The following is a 19723-nucleotide window of genomic DNA, read 5'->3' as shown; positions in this document are numbered from 1 at the left end:
TTTTGGGCTTGTCTAGTATGGAGAAAAGGAAGCTGAGGGGTGACCTCATTGACCTCCACAACTTCCTGAGAACGAGAAGTGGAGAAGGAGGTGCTGATGTCTTCTGCCTAATGTCCGGATATATGGGAATGTTCCCAGCTGTTCTGGGGGAGGTTCAGAGTGGACATTAGGAAGATTTCTTTACTGAGAGGTTGATCATGCACTGTAACAGGTTTCCTAGGGAGGTGGTCAAAGCCCCAGGCCTGTCAGTGTTTTAGAGGCATTTGGACAGGCATGAACTTGACAAATAATTGTAGATTGCATCCAACTGAAAATATTCTATACTATTTTAAATACCATTCAGCTTTTGGACTCCTCCCAGTCTCCAGTAGAGACATTGTGAAAATGCTTCTGAAGAAAAGAAAAAAAAAAAAAGAAAAAGAAAAAAAAAAAAAATTGTTTAGTTTTGAGTGCAGGTCAGTTGCAATAATTTCAGATTCTTCCCACAAGGCACAAGGTGCATGAAAAAAAACAGCCTCATTAATTCTTTGCTCTGAGAAAATGCTTGGAAGTATGGCAATCATTAGAATTTTCCGAGTCTTTTCCAACTGCAAAAAAGGAGTAGAAAAATGAGAAAGCAGCAGCAGAATACTCTGTCGTAACAGATTAATAAGACTAATATAAAATATTTTATTGGACTTGTTTATTAAATATTAATAAGGAGTTTTTGTATAGCATAATTATTTTGATTTTAGTCAACATACTGGTTTAGGCTACCAGCCTTCAGAAGCCCTGCCTGTGCCAGATGCCTCGATAAAGGTCAGAGGGGCGTGACTCACCTATGAGGAGTGTGTTGTCACCGCCAGCTTTGGGCAGGACAGTCCCACCTGTGGTGTCCCAATTTCCAGGGCAGAGGCACAGCTGGCCCGGATTGGTCGTGCTCGCTCCCTCCTTGGCACGGATTGGCCGAGCCTTCCTCCTCCTCCGTCTCATCTTCCTGGGGCACCGGCACTGCCCGGCTGCAGCTCCTCCGCACTGACCACAGAGGGACCGGAGGATGCCCACGCATCAGCACTCGGTCGATAAGGTGTGTTGGTGGGGATGTGGTGGACAGGGTGCACACTAACTGGTGATGCTTATACTCAAAGGCTGAAGAGTAAGACCGTGGCTCATCAGGAGCATCTAGGAAAAGGATAAAAAATAAAGAATGGGAATAGAAATAGAAATGGGAATAGGAAAGGGTATACAGGAGGCAGTCTTAAACTGTTGGCAGGGTGGACTTGCAAGGACTGTGTTTTTCAAATTATGGAAAGGTGTTTATTATATTAATTAAATGCTCTATGTTTAACAGCTTTTAAAGCCACTTTTGTCTCTATTCAGAAGTTTGCCCAAGGCTTTGGAGGAGCAAACCACCAAAGTGTCTCTTCGTTAGTCCAGTAGACTTTGAACGCTGTAGCTAACTAGCACTCAGGTCTTTAATTGTTGGCCTGAAGTCCTATTAGACTAAATATGGAAGAGGATTCTTAAGGTAGCAGCTCAGGTGTTGGAAAGGTGAGGGCCATGTAGACTCATAGAGAGAAAGGTTTGAATCTGTGATTTTTTAAAAAAAATTAAAATTTTTTCATCAGATGAAGGAATTGAGGATATAGTTATTTTTTCAAAATTATATCCAATCAGAAGTTTGCAAATAACATTTATTTGCCAGAATTCCCTATGCTTCTATTTTATAAATATTTAATTTTTGTTTCTTTGCATTTTTCATGGAGAAAATGTAAAATATGTGATGCAAGGTAACATGATTGCATTGAGTATGTATTGGAACTCAGAGCCCATTGAAGTTTTCTGCCTCAAGTCTGGACTTGGAATTTTTTAAGATGCTAATATCTCTCTCATCTAAAAGCTACTTCCAAAAGATGACATGATGAGACTCTTAGAATACCTCTTAAAGTGTTAAATCAGAGAGCTCATGCAAAGAGAAGGCATTGCAGCCTTGTTTCAACTCATTTTACTTGTATTTCTGACTCTTTTCTAGCAAGAAAAAGAGGAAAGGTTTCAGACTGTCTTTCTTTCATGGCAGAGTGCAGTTCCAGACAATTTTCCAATCCTAGCTAAACTAGGACTTTGTGCTTTGAAATGGAACATCTAATTAGACTTTTTTTTTTCCATCTCTCCATGAGTCAGACAGAGATTTCAACAACACACAGTGTGGTTCATATTAAATCACTGTTTACCGCATCTGTTGATATAATAGCACCCACATGCTGTATTTAAAACTTAATTAGAGGTGGGCCACGTCAAAATCGTCACAAGAGATTGGATAACCACACCCAGCGTGCTGATACCAAAACATGATGCTTACCAGGATCCCATTAAAGTGACACTTTGATGAGGCTTTGGAGGGGCACAGTTTTCATCTGCTTTAAAGACACGATAACTGGCGTTTATCACTTTCCTGGTTGCTGCTCTGTAACACTATGCAGACCTTCATCATCCTACTTGGAAATCTTTCAACATTTCACAGCCACCTGTTTTATTATTTTATTGTTGACTCAGTGGCTTTTTAAAAAGTTATTGAAGTTCAGAGTGAAGTGCATGAATTTCAGAGTTGTCTATTTTCCCTCTGCTTCCAGATGCTTCTGTTACTTATTTCATTACCACATACAAACCTAATGACCTTACACAGTCTTGCATGAAATACTTTTAAAAATCTCAAGTAAATATCTCCATTCTCTTATGCCTGTTGTGTCACATGAGGCAATCCTGTAGCAAACAGCATGTAAAATAGCATTATTAAATACCTCTGGAGATTTAACAGTTGTATCAGCAATTTTGTAGCTTGAAGAGTGAGTTGTTCATCAGATGTAATGGCCTTTTACATTATGTAATGCCATAGTTGAATGTTTAGACTTTGAACGTTGGCTGGAAAATCTGGTATTAAACACCTGAGAATACTGTTGGGAAATGTTTCCTTTCTTTCTTGGAAACAGTTTACTGTCACTGTCTGTGCTTCAAGTGAACTATAAGGAAAATATCTTTTTTCTTCATGGGCAATCCTGGAAGATTTGACTTCAGACTTGCCTCTTAATTATTTTTTGTGAATTTCTGTACTGTTTGTAGTTTATTTTTTACTGATAGAAAGTGTGCAGTAGTAATTTAGTATTTTTTAAGTGTTTAGAAATTCCAGAGGACTTTGCAGAAATGTTTTGTCAAGTCTTTCAGAAAACAACTACTTTAAAATCTTTAAGAGTACTCCAGGGCATTTAACTAGATTTCTCGACCCATCCCTTGGAAGTGAGAGTAGGGAAAGCCAAAGGAAAGCATGCTAATCATGGTTATATCTACAATTTGAAGGAGCAATGATTGCCCCTGAGTTCTTGCATAGCCAAGGAACTGAGCTAAATTGGCTAGTGCAACAGTGAGGAACTTTGTTTTAAGGACTTTTCTAGTTCAAGGTGTAATGCAGCAGACATGGCTGTTAGTAGATCACTGACATGTAACCTGAAAATTTACACTCCATTAATAATTCAGTGTTTTTAAATTTTAATATTTATGTCTCTTATTGCACTTTTCTGCCAGTATATATATAAGTATTTTATTTTAATTTTTTTTCTTCAAAATACATGAATGCAAAGCAAGAGCAGCTTTCTAGGCTTGCTTTGTTTCCTGTCCTGGAGAAAAGCAGATATTTGCCAAATACGGCAACAACTTTTAAAAAGTTACTATGAACTGTATTGTCTTTTTGTTCCACAGATGAGGAGACACTCCTGCTTTGTTTTTTTCTTCTGTGGGATATTTTTGCCTGGAATCCTTGGTTTTCCACAGACAAATACCTCAATTGATTGTGATTCTCTGTTACCGAACTATGAAGCTGAACCACAGACCTCTGCACCACCATATATTATTGCTGTATCTTTTGATAACTTTGAACCAGGAAATGAAGTACAAGGTAAACAATACGAATTATATGAAATCTTGTCCATGCCTTTCAGAATTACCAATCTTCATAAAAATCCCCCAATTTCCTTCTCAGTCTAGACAATTTTTTCTTTAACTTCAATCTTGTTCACATATACCTGAGATGATATTATTTTTTATGTTTTGTATCTGTATGTATATACTTGTATAACTGGAAATGCAGTCTTTCTTTCTTTTTTCTTTGTCTAATAAATATATCTTAACTTTATGCTGTAATTTTTGTGACAAAATTTAAATTAAGTGCAACAGCTGGTCAAACTGGATTAATAATTAGTTGCTCTTTAACTTTGTATTTGAGTATTTGCTGTTGAATCAGGCCTCTGCAATACAAAGGGATCTTACTCATTAGTTCTTCACATGCTGTCATCCTACAGGAAAATAAAAATTCAGGACACAGTATGAGACAACTTAAGAGTGATACATTTTGAGTCACCCTTCTAAGAGCTGCATCCCAGATTTTATCACATTGCAAGAGGTGGAGCTATTGTGGCTTAAACCACCTTTGTATCTTCCTAATCCCAAATTGCTCTCTGGATGGAGCACCTTAGCCCTGTTTCTCCACAGTATGATGCCATCTCATGGTGCTGTCACACTTCAAGTAACTTGTGAATGGTTCTTACTCTAGCCATTCCTGCTAGAAGAAGCATGGAAGAGACCTGTGACCTTTCACATGTCTGTTGGATCTCAGTAGCTGAAAAAAATCATTTTTCACAAGTAGTTACTCTCTAGCTGGGATTCTGATTTACTTTACCCTAGTAGCATGGGTATACTTCATTGGAGAAGGATGTACAGGGAGAAGAATGGAGAAGCCTTGGAGTCCTGTTACTGCTGCCCTTCTTGGGAAAACGTGTGAAGAACTCCTTCAAGGATGGGAGGGCTCTTTAAATACTCTTTAAATATTTAAAATACCATTGACAGAAAAATGGATTTAAGGATATGCAGACTGTTCAGCAAGTCAAATGAGATTTATCATGACATAAATATTAAATCCCAGATGCTACTAATCTTCCTTTTTGGTCCCTTTATTTCTGTAATCATGGGTTTTTTAGCAGTACTTTTTTCATGCTCCCACCTGTAAGCACCCAGTACGTGGTCTCAGGGAGCCTCACTAGGTCCATCTCCTCTGAATCTGTTGCAGTTTCACTGTGCCATGCCATATGCAACTCCTACAGGTCATCCCTGCTGCATTTGGCCTTGCACTCAAGGGCTTTATGTCATTGCTTCCAGAAGACCTGAGGAAAATCATTGAATTAGGACTGAAAGTTGATGACAAATTGAAAGGCTAATGCAGATGTTTGGAAATACTGAATTACTAATTATTATTATGATTGGTCTTTGCCTTAAATTTTGTGTCAAACCCAGTTCATCTGCCCTTGTTTTTAATGATGACAGATATTTCTGTTCATAAATTATTATTCTGATTTTGTTTGCCAAAGTCCCTAATAATGGAATTAGCAGAGAAAAGTTATAATAGATCATAGCAAATTTGGTTATGCCTTTTGAAATCTAATTTCAGTTTTGATACACACAAAGCATGAAACTGCTCTCTACCCTATTTTTCTGAGCTCCTTCAGTAACAAAATTTGAGTAATATTGATTAGCTCGTATAATTATTAACTTTTTATAATTAATGTAGAACATGGAAACCAAACTGTAGTTTCTGTCTTTTCAGTTGTAATACATAAAAAAAAGTTTCTTCATTTCAGCCTTATACAAAAGCTAATCCTTTATTTTAAAACAGTGGTAGAAAGAAATGCAATTCCTTTTCTCCTGTAGCAATTTTGACTTTGTAGGCCTGATTAGACAGAAAATAAGAAATTTTTGGTCAGCAGAGCCACTGGTCATTTGGTAGAGCAGAATTCCTTTTGAAATTTTCAGTAAATCATAAATTTCATGTTACTTTACAGAGAAGTGCCTTTCCATTTTTTTCCTTTACCTTTATTGTCATTCTCCTTATAATTAAGAAAAGTGTTTTAAATGTTTTTTTAGAATTTTACAGGGCTTAAAGTAATTTCTACATTGTGCAGAATTATGCAAAGTTCAATCTTGTACCTTGGAGTGAAGCAAATAACATGGTAAATTTTTAGGCAGTTTTAGCAGTATATTAAATTCACCTTTCTCAAAATGCCTCTTTTCACAGTAACTCTAGAAGCACTTGGAGATGCTGGGTTTAGAGGATTTAATCTACAAGCCCGAGAAATAGATGGAGATGTTCCTGTTGGTACTTTTAAAATTACAGATCCAAACACTAAAGGCTTGGAATGTCATAACATGACGGTATGTGAGCAGTCTTTGGAATACTTACTGAATCTTGGGTTTCTTTTAAATAATAGAAATAGGGATCATTCTTTATACAGCAAAGCTGTTTCACCAGTAGAGTTTAAAAGGTTAGGTTTTCTCAAGATCTCCATCTATTCCTTTATATGTAGTATGAACCTAATGTAGAAATTCCCTGGCTCTTTGTGGGAGGACATCAGTTTTACCTGTTGTAGTAGAGACAGTTTCTGTAATAATATAGCTAAAAGTCACTCTTGTATCTTATATAATCATATGTATTTCTTTTAAATTGCAGAATTCAGCAGTAAGTCATGCCAATTCAGATGTGAAACAGAAGGTTACAACAACATGGATTGCTCCACATGATGTTGAGGAGCTTCAGTTTATGTAAATAGTTGTTTTGTTTGTTTGGGAGTCTTTTTGCCTTGAAATTTTATTTCTATGTTGAGATACACCTGCGTTACTCTTTCAGATATTCTTGTCCATCATAGGCTTTTTTTCATAGTTTGCCATAACTTCGCACTATGTTCATTAAATAATGCCATTTCCATTTCAAGATATAATTGTATAATTTGATGTCCTAAAGATCTTAATATATGTAAATAATTCCATTAAGCATAATGTTGTTAATGGATCTTCACAAAGCCATTTTTTACACTTTGAATTCTTAAATTACAACAGCAAAAAAGTACGAATGTAACTCCTTCCCTGAAATAATGAAATTCAGCTATAAATTTCTTCATTTTGAATAGTGGCAGAAGAGTAATTTGATGTAAATTCTTCTAATATAAATTGCAAAATAAGAGTATGACATATGAACTAACTTCTGGAAATAGGAAAATATGTATTTAGCCTGCTTTTAATGCTACATTTCTTGCAGATGTGAAGCTTGTAAAAACACCACCTACTCTAACAAATGCATGCTTGAAGTATATTGGAAAATACCTAAATATTCGATAGCTTGTATTCTTTTAAGTGCAGATTTATGATAGGACCATCTTTGGCTTGCTTCATTAAGTCTTGAGGAATACCAAGAACAGGCAAAAGAATGCAAAACCACAATTGCTTCCACTCTTTGCCATGAGAATCAGTTCACCATCATAGATACAGATTGTCAGAGCATATGGGACAATTCTGATGGACATTTGAGCCAATACTCCTCACTGGAGTAAAGGCTTCTTCAAACAGTGTCTATTCCTCTTCTGCTTGTTCTCAGCATCTGTTTTAGTTATCTTCAGAATTATGCTGGATGATAATACAAGTCACTCACTATAAGGAAAAGTATTCTGTGAAACTTGTACTGTATACACTTAAAACCAGAACAGAGCCCTTCTTGGCTGGGGCAAAGGGGGATGAGAGTTCATTGGCATTTTATATTTAAATACTTTGATAGAAAATAAATAGTTTTCTTTTCTTTCTAGTGCAACTGTTGTTCAAAACCTGGATAACTTTTGGGTTGGAATTCAAAGCAAAACTCTCACACCTACGCATTCTGAGTCAGTTAATGCGACAGGAAAAAGTAAAAGGAAGGTATGTTTTAGTGTATTTGAATGATAGAAATTAATACAGTAATTAAAATTAAGCCTTTTCCTTGATACAAGACATAGACTTCTTGTCATTTATTCATTAACTATGATGGCCAAAATCATTAGATATTTTCAGTAATTTTAATTTAAATGCCTACTCCTCTTATTAAAATGATGAAAAAATAAAGTAAATACTACTTTTCTCCCATAAAAATGAGGAAAGTAATAATCTAATTATGAAAATTATCCAGAAAAAAAAAAAAAAGAAAGAAAATAAAAGAAAATTTGTTATAAGGCAAACTGTACTGTACTTCTGATGTTACAGTCATGTTCTTAACTGCTGCCCCAGCCCCTGGGATCTGTAACTGTTAGCATATTCTTGAAAGGAGTTGGTAAAATATTTTTGCCAAGAATTATGCTTATATGAAACATATTAAACATGATTAGCAGCACAAGTAAAGAAAATCTCTTCAAATCTGCTGTATTGGACTGTAGCAGTGCTGATTTATGTGAACTTGTGATCTAACCAAAAGTGAGAAACTTGAGACAAGTGTTCACTTCAGCAAGTGTATTTCCTGTTTCCTATAATATGCTGCCCCCTCTTTTGCAGTAAATAATTTGGTAATGCTTTCTCTTTTTTTTTTTTTTTTTTCCTCCACAGCTTATGATCGAATTAGAATGTAACAAGGTAAGAGCAATTTTTCTTCAATTTCCCTATTTTCAGTTACCTTAGTAGAATTCTTCTACTGGTCAGCTTGTTTCATGCTTGTAGCATGAAGATTCTATTGTACCATTCAAATTACTTTCCTAGCAAGATGTCATTTATACTTTCATTTTTGTGTTCAGTTTTGAAGGTATTTTTATTTTGAATTAGTCAGTTCTCAGATATTGTAATATACTGTCAGGAATGAAACTCTTCATTTCTTTGCTCAGACTATCCATGTGAGCTCACTTGATTTCCTGTTTAAAGTAATGTGATATTTTTACACCAATCAATAAACAGTAACTGGAACCTGTATTCTCTTGCAGCGTGGAGGGACTTACTCAACAGGCCGATGCATCATGGTAAATATTCTTTCTCCTAAGACATTGACATGCTACTAACTGCCCAAGATCTCAAGGCCCAGTTAGAAAATGCTTCTAGGCATGTCTTTTTCCCCCTTGTCACTCAGTTTATTTTTTTTATTGTCACTTTATCTTTTGATTAAAAATCTAGAACTGTCTAAAGGGTTGTCAGCCTTGCTACCATTTCCTTCTGTAGATTCTCTCTAGCTAATCTGAAGTAGTTCTATTATAGAAGTTTTTTTTTTCCTTTTTTCACTCTTTATTATGTTTTCTTGCTGTTTGAGATCATTTATTTCAACAGCTCTAAAACCTTGCCTTTTGCAAACCATGATCTAGATATAGAATACAGCCATTTGATTTTTTTTTCCTTCAAAAACTATCCCTGGCAGCTCAGTGAAGAAGCCTCTTTCCCTTCTTTGCTTTTTTACAGCAAATATGCTAATGATTACATAGTCATATCATTTCATCTACTTTTTAATGCTTGTGATGGTGTAGAGCTCCTCAATGATGGACATCAAGTGTATGAGGTCAGATAAAAACGGATGCAAGGCAGCAGAATTATGCTATTTATAACAGCTGGATTGGCACAGTTTTGATTATTTGTCTTGAAAGATCTCTGAAATAATTTGAATAGTATCAGTTGGTGAAATGAGGTCATAGAAAACTTCTTTGTGGGTTCTTCCTTTTCCCACCAAGTAGAACTTTCTTTCCTGAAAATCACTTACATAAAAATAATTTTTAAGCAAGATAATAAGTACTAGTTTGGTTTCTTTACAGGTTGGACCTTCCAGTTCCTCTCAGAACAGTTATTCAAGCAGTCAGGTATGAGTCCTAAATTCCAGCATTTGTATATATTCCTTCAGTAACTTTGAATGACTAAAATTCTGTAGCTGCAGAGCAGTGAGGTGATTTAATACTGTACTGAAATATTTTCTCTGCTAGTTAACCCAGAATAACAGTTATTCATCCAGCAAATAGCAATCCAGCCCAGTACCTGGGCTAAGTTCAACTTCCTCCACCCTGTTAAACTCAATAGGTTCCTCCAGTTTAACGTCTGTATTGCTTTTAACACCAGACTATATTTGCAGTTGAAAATTTGGGGATATCACTGTGTGGTTAGCCTTTTAAACTTCTGGAATATGTATGTCTGCATTGTCATCACTTTCACTTCATTAACCACATCAGTGTATACTTGGTTTTAAGTTGATTATCTCCACTACCATTAATACACCCACTCTCTCCTTATCTCTTAGATACCTTCTGGTATCTCTCTAGATACTTTCAGGTATCTCTCTTTCTTTAACTGAGCTTCTCAAGGACATATTTCTTACTAGTAACTAACTTTAGTTGCTTGCTATATTTATTTGTGAATTGTCTAGTAATATTCCATTTCTTCAATCTTTACTGCTTGTGATAAAAGTACCAGATAAACACAAATTATTTTGGTATATATGCTAAAAACTGCTTTTCATCCTTGTATTTTTTTCATATATAATACATGTTCTTTTCTAAGTGTTGAGTTTCTCATCTTGTCATACAACTACTTGAAGTTATTCATTTTTTTATAAAATATGAGCCATTCAGTAAAATTTTGAAAGGTTTCATGACCAGTGACAAAGTTGACAAAAGTTGTATGAAATACAGATGATGACTAATGTCTCACACTAAATTAGAATTATTGCAAGCAGTGCCAGTGAACTAGTTTACTAGTTTACTTGCTTATCACTTGCTTGTACATACACCTTGTAATCTGCAAAGTTTTTCATGCCATCAACAGCACGGCATTAGTTTTTTTCTGTCTGTCCCATTTGGATTTTTATATGGAAATAATTGACTTCTCTTTTTATTTCAGGGTGGAGTAGTCTACACAATAAGCAAGAGTGGATGTGGCCCTGTAAGCACTAGTTTTACATTTGCTTTTTGTCCCCAGTATAACTATACTCATAGTAACTCCTAGCTTTCAATGGCATTATTTAATGAATATTCATGTGGGAGCCTCTGCTCCAACCAGGAAACACTGTTGGGAAATAACTGGTTTCTTTTTTGTCTTAGGGAGGTGCTGCTGGTGCATATGGCTCCCATGCCTGCAGAGATGTAAGCTGGTTCTAGATGTTTTTACTGATTGTCTCCTACTATGCTTCTTAACTCATCTCCTTATTGCAAATTGCCTTTGATTCTGTAAAGCTATTGAGGTCTTCCTAAATATATTCAGGAAAATAGTGTTAGCTTGATATATTATGCTGAGATTAAAACCCAAAATTAAAAGGTGTTACATTGGCAGTTCCTTAAAGCCTAATAATTTATTTTTAAGGTGTTTATATACACATAGGTGATACATAATATCACCAATTAGAAACTCTTAATTTGTTACCCTACTAAAATGTCAGAATTCTTACTGTAATATTTTTTATCAGGTAAAATTATTGTCTTCGGATACTGCATATTGTGGAATATTATTATATTTTTTTTACAATTTTTGCATATTAGTGCTTTAATTAGTGGAGAAAATTTTATTTGCCATCTCCTTTATTTCATTTTCACTTGAAAACAGGCTAATAATTAGCAAATTATTGTCTAAATAAGTACCTGATTTATATTTTTATTTCAGAGTGCATCCTTATCCAGCAGTGGTCTTACTTATGGCCAGGTAATTGTGTTTTCCGACATGTTTTTAGCTTCCTAAGGTGTTCAAAACCTAAGCAGTTATGCTCAAATTTACCACACAATAATTAAATTTGTGGAAGGGGATAAAGGCAAACTCTCTTCAAATGATTTAGTAATGACCATATCTGGAAATAACTTCATCAGATGAATTACATATTTGGTGTTTGTTACTATATCCCTACTTCTATTTTGTACCAAAAATCAATTATATTTATTCTATAAATGGACACCAGTTACTTTTATAATGCTTTTCCAAAAGTCAGTGCTTTCTAAGAATTAAAAGTATTTTTCATTACTTTTGCTTATGCAGTTTTACTTATTGATGGATGAAATGCAAAACATCACTGCTCATTCTTTTATGCTTCATTTAAATAATTTACCTTGTTGTGACATATCCTATTTTTTCCAGTTTCTATTGCAATGGTAACTTTTCTAGTTTTGAGGAGATGATTCTGGAGTTTGGATTTTTTTTTTTTTATTAAGGAAGAAGAGGGCTTTTTAAGGAAGAAGAGGGCTTTTTTTTTTTTTTTTTTCCCAACAGATAGATTATTTTTACTGCAAACAAACTTCCAGTTTGATGTTAGATGAAACATTTACAGCTTTTATACAATACTCTGTAAAACTAGCAAAATAATTTGGCTTTTAGAAAATAATTAAGCCTTATCGCAATTGTTCATTAATTAACTGCCAATATATTAATTTTCTTTGGACTCTTATTTTGCTTGGTACTTCAGGGTTGTCATGTTAGTATAATATTCTTGTGGAGAATAGTTAATTTGCCATACATTTGCTTAAGCAACATATGAATTCTGTGTTCTTTACAGTCTGTCCCTTCAAGCAGTTCAGATTCCAGTAAGAAGGTAAGCACTCCTATTTAAAGGGAAAAAATTCTTACAGTTATAACCTAGCATGACTCCTGTTATTTCAATCAAGATTTTTAAAGGTTTTAATCCAGACTGGTTGATATGATTTGATTTGGTTTGGTTCCTAGAGGCAAGGAGAGCTTCTAATGTGAAAACATTAACACAGCAGAAGATACAATTATTGCACTTGGCTTATTTTGGTTTTTTTTAATGAACTCAGTATCAAGTCTTTTTTATTTTTTATCATAATACTGAATAAAGACAAAATAAATTGATGTTTTAGTTTGGAGTGGAAAGCTGAGGATCCAAAAGGGCACATAGTATAGACCAGGAGATATGGTACAAGACATGAAATCCTGCTCCTGCCTCTACAGCTGAGTATTTATCTGGTTTGGGGCAAATATTTTATCTGCTTATACTCTTGTGTAAACTATGTATAAATATATATCACTCTATTCTTGGTAATATGCATGAATTTTTTTAATAAGAATGCTATTTTATAGAAGAGATTGTCCATAGCATTATTATCACAGTTTTTAAATTTACAAATTTTAGTATTCTTCATTTTTATGACATATTTAATAATTTAAATAGTCTCTATGGCAAGTAAACAGCTCCTTCTGGTTTCTTCATAGGTAGTGGTCGTTGCCAACAGCAACCCTTTTCCACCTGTGGTAAGCTGTTTTTCTCTACAGTACACATTTTCTCTAGAAATAATTTTGGCCCAAAAAGCTTTCAGATATCTACGTTTTTAATTTTTCAGAAATATTCCAGAAGATAATTTTTTGGCAGGCAGGATTTACCCTATATGTACAGTTATCTTTAGGGAAGGTGTTATGAGATAGGTACAAACCTCGTGGTTCTGTGATTGAGGTTAAAACTTGCAGAGACAATGGATTAGCTGCAGGTCTCTCCATGTATGCAGTTTTTGTGTTCCTGAAAGTTTTGATTTTCTGTTTCTATTGCAATTTTCTTCTGTAAATTCACTTCCATTCTCATTTTTCAATTATTGCATTTCCACATTGCTTCCTTGGAACTAAAATTAAGTTTAACCTTCAGGTGCTTGAAGTGAGATTTTATAGTGTAATATTTTATATATGTTTAATTTCTAATAGAACAAGTTGTTCTAATTTGAATGAATTATAAGATTCATTTATTCTATGCCATCCTTTCTATATAATTTTTTCACATTCCACTATATATTGCATCTGAAATATAAGGGCCCTTTTTCTCTTTCTCTGCAATATTACTGCAATATTCCATTTGGGCAAGCCCTTGTGCAAAATAATGAAAGATTTTTCTGTTTCTTTGCAGCGTCACACCTTCCCTCAGGTAGGCATACCTTTTCTTGTGATTCCTATAGTATCATTATAGTTCTTATGGGATCAAACCAGTTGTCTCAGGATGGTGTGTGCTACTCTTTTACATTTGTCCCAGAATTCAGCAAAAAAATGCCTGGATGAGGAAGTGGATTTGTATGTGTTGATGTATGTGCAGTGCAGGTGACAGTGAGACAGGTTGGAGGGGTGATGGTGTCTCAGATTCCCTCCCCACATTTGGAAAAGCCAAGCAGATTGGTAGTGCAGAAAGGTGGTGCATATAACCTGTGCTCTGCTTCTCTCCACAGAAGATGTAAGAGTAGAAAATTCCTTAGTAGGGTCAGTCTGCCCCCCCAAACCTTCAGAACTGAGAATAAACTAGCTTAATGCTGGGTGTTAAGAGCTGATACACAGTACATCACACATACGACCTTTCCCTTTATTCTCTCAAACTAAATAGTTCAATTTGGTATTTTCTGTTTAAGTGCATTGCATTAAACAAGTCCATTAAATGTGCTATGTTTCTTTGTTTCTGGATTTTTTTTTCAGAGTTTGGGAAGCTCTGCTACAAGGATCATAGTACAGGTAGACATTTTTTTATTAATTATACTTGGATTTTAAATGAAGATTTGTCTTAGTAAAGTGAATAATAATTCCTTTCTTAGGGAATAAATAAGTGTGGAGAACTTAGTGATATCTTAGATGTCCACAAACTACAGTGGCAGAGTAGGGCATTTCTGTGACTACAGCAAAGGGGATATCTTATCTGATTGCTGGATAAAGACTACACTTAAAAAATTTGAAAACTTCTGTATGCTAATTTCATTGTGCTCTCAAAACTGGCAAAATTTTACTGTCTTGGTCTGCTCAGGAGGGAGTTCGGAATTCTACAACTAAAGCTTGACTGTTACTCAGTATCAAATAGAAATTGCAACCTGTGCAGTTCCATTTTCATTTAAACAGTCCATTTTTTAATGGAAACACCCAGTTCAGAACTATTTTTTTAAATCCTGCCATTAATGCTTAGGTGAACTGTTGTATGTGTAATGTTGCTTCTTGATAACCAGGCGCTTGGAAAATTGATTGCAATCTAATCTCATTAAGAGTATGCTTATAAAGTACTATAAATATCAATCCGACATATTTTTCTGTTCTCAATGTGTAAATATAAAAAATATTTTATTCTTCTCATAATCCGTGTATTTTGTGGGAATAATTTTTTTTTTTCAGTGTCTTTTCCTTACATTAAATTGTAATTGTGGATTTTTGAATTTTTGTTTTGGCAAAGCCTCTGTTAAAAGTTTGTTGTGCTTATTAATGAAAAAAATCAGTCATAATGTGAATACAAATGGATATGAGTTTAAGGCAATTTGTGAGGTACATTTTAAAGGCAGAATTATTTTAACTCACTTCAAATACCACAATATGACACAAAGATGTATGGAGATGGCAGTAAGAAAAGTTGTAATGAACTCTGTGGGTTTCAAACTGTCTAGTAGATAAAAGGACAGAGTTGCTTCTTGAAATGGCTTAATGCATAAGCAATTCCTCTTAAAAATAAATAACCTTTTTTTTGTTCCTGTATAGAGTGGACAAAAACAGCAAACCAGCAGCAGTACTTATATCCAGGTAAGTAAACTTTAAAAATGTTATAAATATTCCCATAGACTTCATTAAAACAGGGCAAGCACAATTTAGGACTAAATTATTTTCTGCATTTAAAAATGGATTTCGCAGGTGCAGGTATTTCTATTTCCATGGCTTTTGTTCATGAAAATACCACCTGATATTGGTGTTTAAATGATTTTATTCATGATGCTCACAAATTCATTTCCATGTGTGATGGGTTGACATGAAATGAATGTATTCCACCCATAGCACAAATGTCACGGCCCTGAGAGGAAACAATTCTAGGCTCATCACCGTCAGCACTATACTGATAGATTCATAGCCCATGCATATTAGACCTCAAATTCCAAAAGTTGTAAAGGGTAGTTGCTGAGCCATATCAAGAATGATGAAAAATTATAATTGTGGAACTGTGTGCAACGTCTTCCAGCATTGCTTAAAGCCATGAAGATAAAGCTACTTGTGTGGGAAAAAAAAAAAAAAAAAAAGCGAGAGAATTTTAGAAAATACACAGTGGCATCAAAAATTATTGCAAACTAAAACTTGAAAATATTCATGGTATGAACTAAGTATGACAGCTCTTTAGGTCTTCCTACTCTCAGGGGCTAAGGGTAGGAGGGATGCAAAAGTGTGTCAATATTCTCTACAGCACTAAATGCAACCAGAAAACTGTTTCAAAAGGTAAGTATGGCTTTTAGGGATCAGGGCCACAGAACTGATCACTACTCAACATCACGAATATTCAGTATGCACAAGGCTGGCAGTCATGGCTTCTGATGAGAATAAGACAATCTATTGCAGGGCTCTTAGCATACATGCAGCTGTATTTCTATAAACATCATGCTCTATAAAGAAGCCTCCTTGTCAAGGTGGTAATTATCTTCTCTTTATTTGAAGGGTTCCCAAGGCAGCCAGTCCTATGGTCAGGTAAGACTTTTTGCTGAAGTGTATTGAGCTTTTCTGTAGGACTCCATCTTGTAAACGGGCTTTAGGGCATGGGCAGTTTTTTTAACATTTTGATGTTTCTGAGGGGTGCTTGATTTTGGTTTGTACCACTGAAATAGCATGAAGAAAAAAAGAACATGGTACAGAGGGACATTAAGAATAAATGGACCTTTCTGTTGCTGCTATACTGAGACAATCAGATTTGTTTACAAATATAATCTTACCTTCCTTAAAGGTGTACAGACCTCAAGGTGGCAGTTCCTATGGACAGGTAAGCATCAGTCAATCACCAGTCAGAATAGAGCATTCCAGAAATGGCATTGCAAAGGCACCTGGCAGTCCCTCAAAATATGAATTTAAAGAACATTTTCTAAGAAAGTGTTTATTCTCACTCAACTATTATGCATATGCTACTTATAGATCTGGAATTTTTTTTAAAAATACGCTCATCCTTGGCTAATTTATTTGACCCGCTATGTTCAACTGCATTGTTTCGTTTCCATTTTATGAAGCTGTATTTTTTCTAAGATTCTATCGTAATTTTTAAAAATTATTTTCACCCCGGTTTTCCCTCAGACGAAAGGAATTATGCAACTGAGGCCAATGGAAAATACAACTATGTTAAATCAATATTCACCTAGTATTCAGCATTAGCCATCTGAGCCCAGTGTCTGAAAAAAAGAAAGAAAATGAAACATAATAAGAAAATCTTGTGACCCTTCCTGGAAAATCTCTCCTAAGATTGGAGAACTGTCTGAGACAGATGCAAGACTACTCTATGATTATCATGCAATAAACACAGCATGACCACCTAATTCTCTAGAATAAGAAAGATCAAATAAGTCTAGTTAAGCAGTAGGGTCTGTACATTCTCTTATTATGTTTTCTTACCCCAAAACTAGACATTAGAGAGGCATCTGCTTCACAAATACAGTAACTATGAATCAATCATTAATTTCATACAGGGGTACCAGCCTCAAGGTGGCAGTTCCTATGGCCAGGTAAGCACCAGTCAATCACCAGTCAGAATAGTGCATGTCAGAAATGGCACTGAAAAGGCACCTGGCAGTCCCTCAGAATTTGAACTTTAAAGGACATTTTCTCTGAAAGTGTCCATTCTCACTCAACATTTATGCATGTGCTACTTACTGATCTGGAATCCCAGTGTGTGAAATCATCACACTCAGCATTCCTGATGCTGAGGAGATGGTTGGCTCTGCATAGTGCCCTGCATGGCTTTAGGATGTAGTTGCTTGCTGTTGATAATGCAGGCTGGATCCCTTATTCAAAGGGAAGTAACCAAATGGTGTCCTTGTCACAGGGTGGACCAAGTTACTCAGGCAGCAGCAGCAGCTCCTATGGCCAGGTAAGCAAACTGGCTGCTCTGTAGACAGCCTTTCACTCATCTCTCTGTGACTGGCATGACTGGCAGACTTTTGAGAGTGATGTTTCCCTTGGCAGTCTGTGCCTCAATTTGAGCTGTGGCTTCTGCTGAGGGTAAGACAATGTGCTGCCTAGATGCACAGCTTTTAGCACAGTGCTCTGTGTCCTCTGGCACAGGAAGAGCCTTTTAGGAAATCCCACATGCAGCTGTTATTTCCATAAATATCATGCTCTATAAAGAAGCCTCCTTGTCAAGGTGGTAATTATCTTCTCTTTATTTGAAGGGTTCCCAAGGCAGCCAGTCCTATGGCCAGGTGAGGCTTTGTGGCTGAAATGTGTTGAGCTTTTCTGTAGAAGCCTCTCCTGTAATGGGTTTTGGGGCATGGGTGGTTCTTTTCCTTTTGGGTTTCTGAGTCGTTCTTGATTTAGTTTACCACTGAAATACCATGTAGAGGAAAAAAACATAGTAGAGAGGAACCTCTAATGGAAATGGGTTTTTCTCTCATATTCTGTGATTCTATTTTGGCTGTGCTGGGACTACAGTTATGCCACTCTGCTTACAAATTACTCTGTGCCTTTCTTACAGGGCTCCCAGCCTCAAGGTGGCAGCTCCTATGGACAGGTAAATGTTAGTTGGAATAAAACTTTTGGGAAAGTGGAGTGCCATTGACCTTAAAAGTTAGCAAATTTTAAAATATTCTTCAATTCATGTTGAATTCCTAACCATCGTAGTTCTGAATCCATTTAAAATGTTTTGTTGTGAACATGAGCGTTGTGTTTTTCGTAGATATGTACACGAGTCATAGACTTCTGCTGATATTTTATCTTTCCCACCCATGTGGACCTTATAAACTTATGGTAGAAACAGTCTATTTGATGCTTTTCTCATTTCAGTTGATGGTATAATAGAAATTTATTGTCAGTTCTTTGCTGCCTCCTTTGCTGTCAGCAGAGAAGTAGTGCTGAGAAATTAAAGAACCTTGGGTCAGATTGTCAGCTGAGTTAAGAATTTATCTTGGAGCCTGCAACCCATGAATGTCTACCTCCCTTCACAGTTAATACCTACATTAAGGCATCCCTAAGATATCTGTGAGTTTTGCCAGGATGTTTATGTCAGATAACAAAAATAGACAGCATACTTCAAATACTTTTTCATAACCCCTGTCTTCATAATGCTCTCAGGCAGCTGTAGCACTCATCTACATGTACATGAAACAGCCTGCACATTTTTGAGATTATACTGAAGGCAAATTACAGCAGCAAATTAGAACCACAGTAACTTAATATTACTGAGAAATTTATTTTTTTTTAAATACAGTCATCCTTGGCTAATTTATTTGACCCGCTATGTTCAACTGCATTGTTTCGTTTCCATTTTATGAAGCTGTATTTTTTCTAAGATTCTATCGTAATTTTTAAAAATTATTTTCACCCCGGTTTTCCCTCAGATGAAGGGAATTATGCAACTGAGGCCAATGGAAAATACAACTATGTTAAATCAATATTCACCTAGTATTCAGCATTAGCCATCTGAGCCCAGTGTCTGAAAAAAAGAAAGAAAATGAAACATAATAAGAAAATCTTGTGACCCTTCCTGTAAAAACTCTCCTAAGATTGGAGAACTGTCTGAGACAGATGCAAGACTACTCTATGATTATCATGCAATAAACACAGCATGACCACCTAATTCTCTAGAATAAGAAAGATCAAATAAGTCTAGTTAAGCAGTAGGGTCTGTACATTCTCTTATTATGTTTTCTTACCCCAAAACTAGACATTAGAGAGGCATCTGCTTCACAAATACAGTAACTATGAATCAATCATTAATTTCATACAGGGGTACCAGCCTCAAGGTGGCAGTTCCTATGGCCAGGTAAGCACCAGTCAATCACCAGTCAGAATGGAGCATGTCAGAAATGGCACTGAAAAGGCACCTGGCAGTCCCTCAGAATTTGAACTTTAAAGGACATTTTCTCTGAAAGTGTCCATTCTCACTCAACATTTATGCATGTGCTACTTACTGATCTGGAATCCCAGTGTGTGAAATCATCACACTCAGCATTCCTGATGCTGAGGAGATGGTTGGCTCTGCATAGTG

The 19723-nt window shown here is 35.6% G+C and overlaps 1 protein-coding gene across 1 annotated transcript in view; it reads left to right on the top strand.

Moving 5' to 3' along the window:
* The first annotated feature begins 895 nt into the window (after nucleotides 1–895).
* The window catches only part of LOC130256276 (hornerin-like), a 48420-nt gene continuing 29592 nt past the window's right edge, over nucleotides 896–19723 (top strand). Inside the window, exons 1-22 of the mRNA XM_056497768.1 lie at nucleotides 896–1066; nucleotides 3730–3925; nucleotides 6095–6231; nucleotides 6527–6618; nucleotides 7653–7761; nucleotides 8419–8445; nucleotides 8787–8822; nucleotides 9600–9644; nucleotides 10675–10716; nucleotides 10875–10916; nucleotides 11431–11469; nucleotides 12311–12346; nucleotides 12985–13023; nucleotides 13664–13681; nucleotides 14218–14253; nucleotides 15256–15297; nucleotides 16195–16224; nucleotides 16478–16513; nucleotides 17208–17243; nucleotides 17564–17608; nucleotides 18212–18247; nucleotides 19463–19498. Of these exons, the coding sequence (XP_056353743.1) occupies nucleotides 1037–1066; nucleotides 3730–3925; nucleotides 6095–6231; nucleotides 6527–6618; nucleotides 7653–7761; nucleotides 8419–8445; nucleotides 8787–8822; nucleotides 9600–9644; nucleotides 10675–10716; nucleotides 10875–10916; nucleotides 11431–11469; nucleotides 12311–12346; nucleotides 12985–13023; nucleotides 13664–13681; nucleotides 14218–14253; nucleotides 15256–15297; nucleotides 16195–16224; nucleotides 16478–16513; nucleotides 17208–17243; nucleotides 17564–17608; nucleotides 18212–18247; nucleotides 19463–19498 (1185 nt within the window). The 5' untranslated portion in view covers nucleotides 896–1036. The remainder of the gene's footprint in view (nucleotides 1067–3729; nucleotides 3926–6094; nucleotides 6232–6526; nucleotides 6619–7652; nucleotides 7762–8418; nucleotides 8446–8786; nucleotides 8823–9599; nucleotides 9645–10674; nucleotides 10717–10874; nucleotides 10917–11430; nucleotides 11470–12310; nucleotides 12347–12984; nucleotides 13024–13663; nucleotides 13682–14217; nucleotides 14254–15255; nucleotides 15298–16194; nucleotides 16225–16477; nucleotides 16514–17207; nucleotides 17244–17563; nucleotides 17609–18211; nucleotides 18248–19462; nucleotides 19499–19723) is intronic.

Source organism: Oenanthe melanoleuca, chromosome 8 (assembly GCF_029582105.1).
Source record: "Oenanthe melanoleuca isolate GR-GAL-2019-014 chromosome 8, OMel1.0, whole genome shotgun sequence".
NCBI classification, from domain to species: Eukaryota; Metazoa; Chordata; class Aves; order Passeriformes; family Muscicapidae; genus Oenanthe; species Oenanthe melanoleuca.
This window is presented reverse-complemented; position numbering and strand designations above follow the sequence as displayed.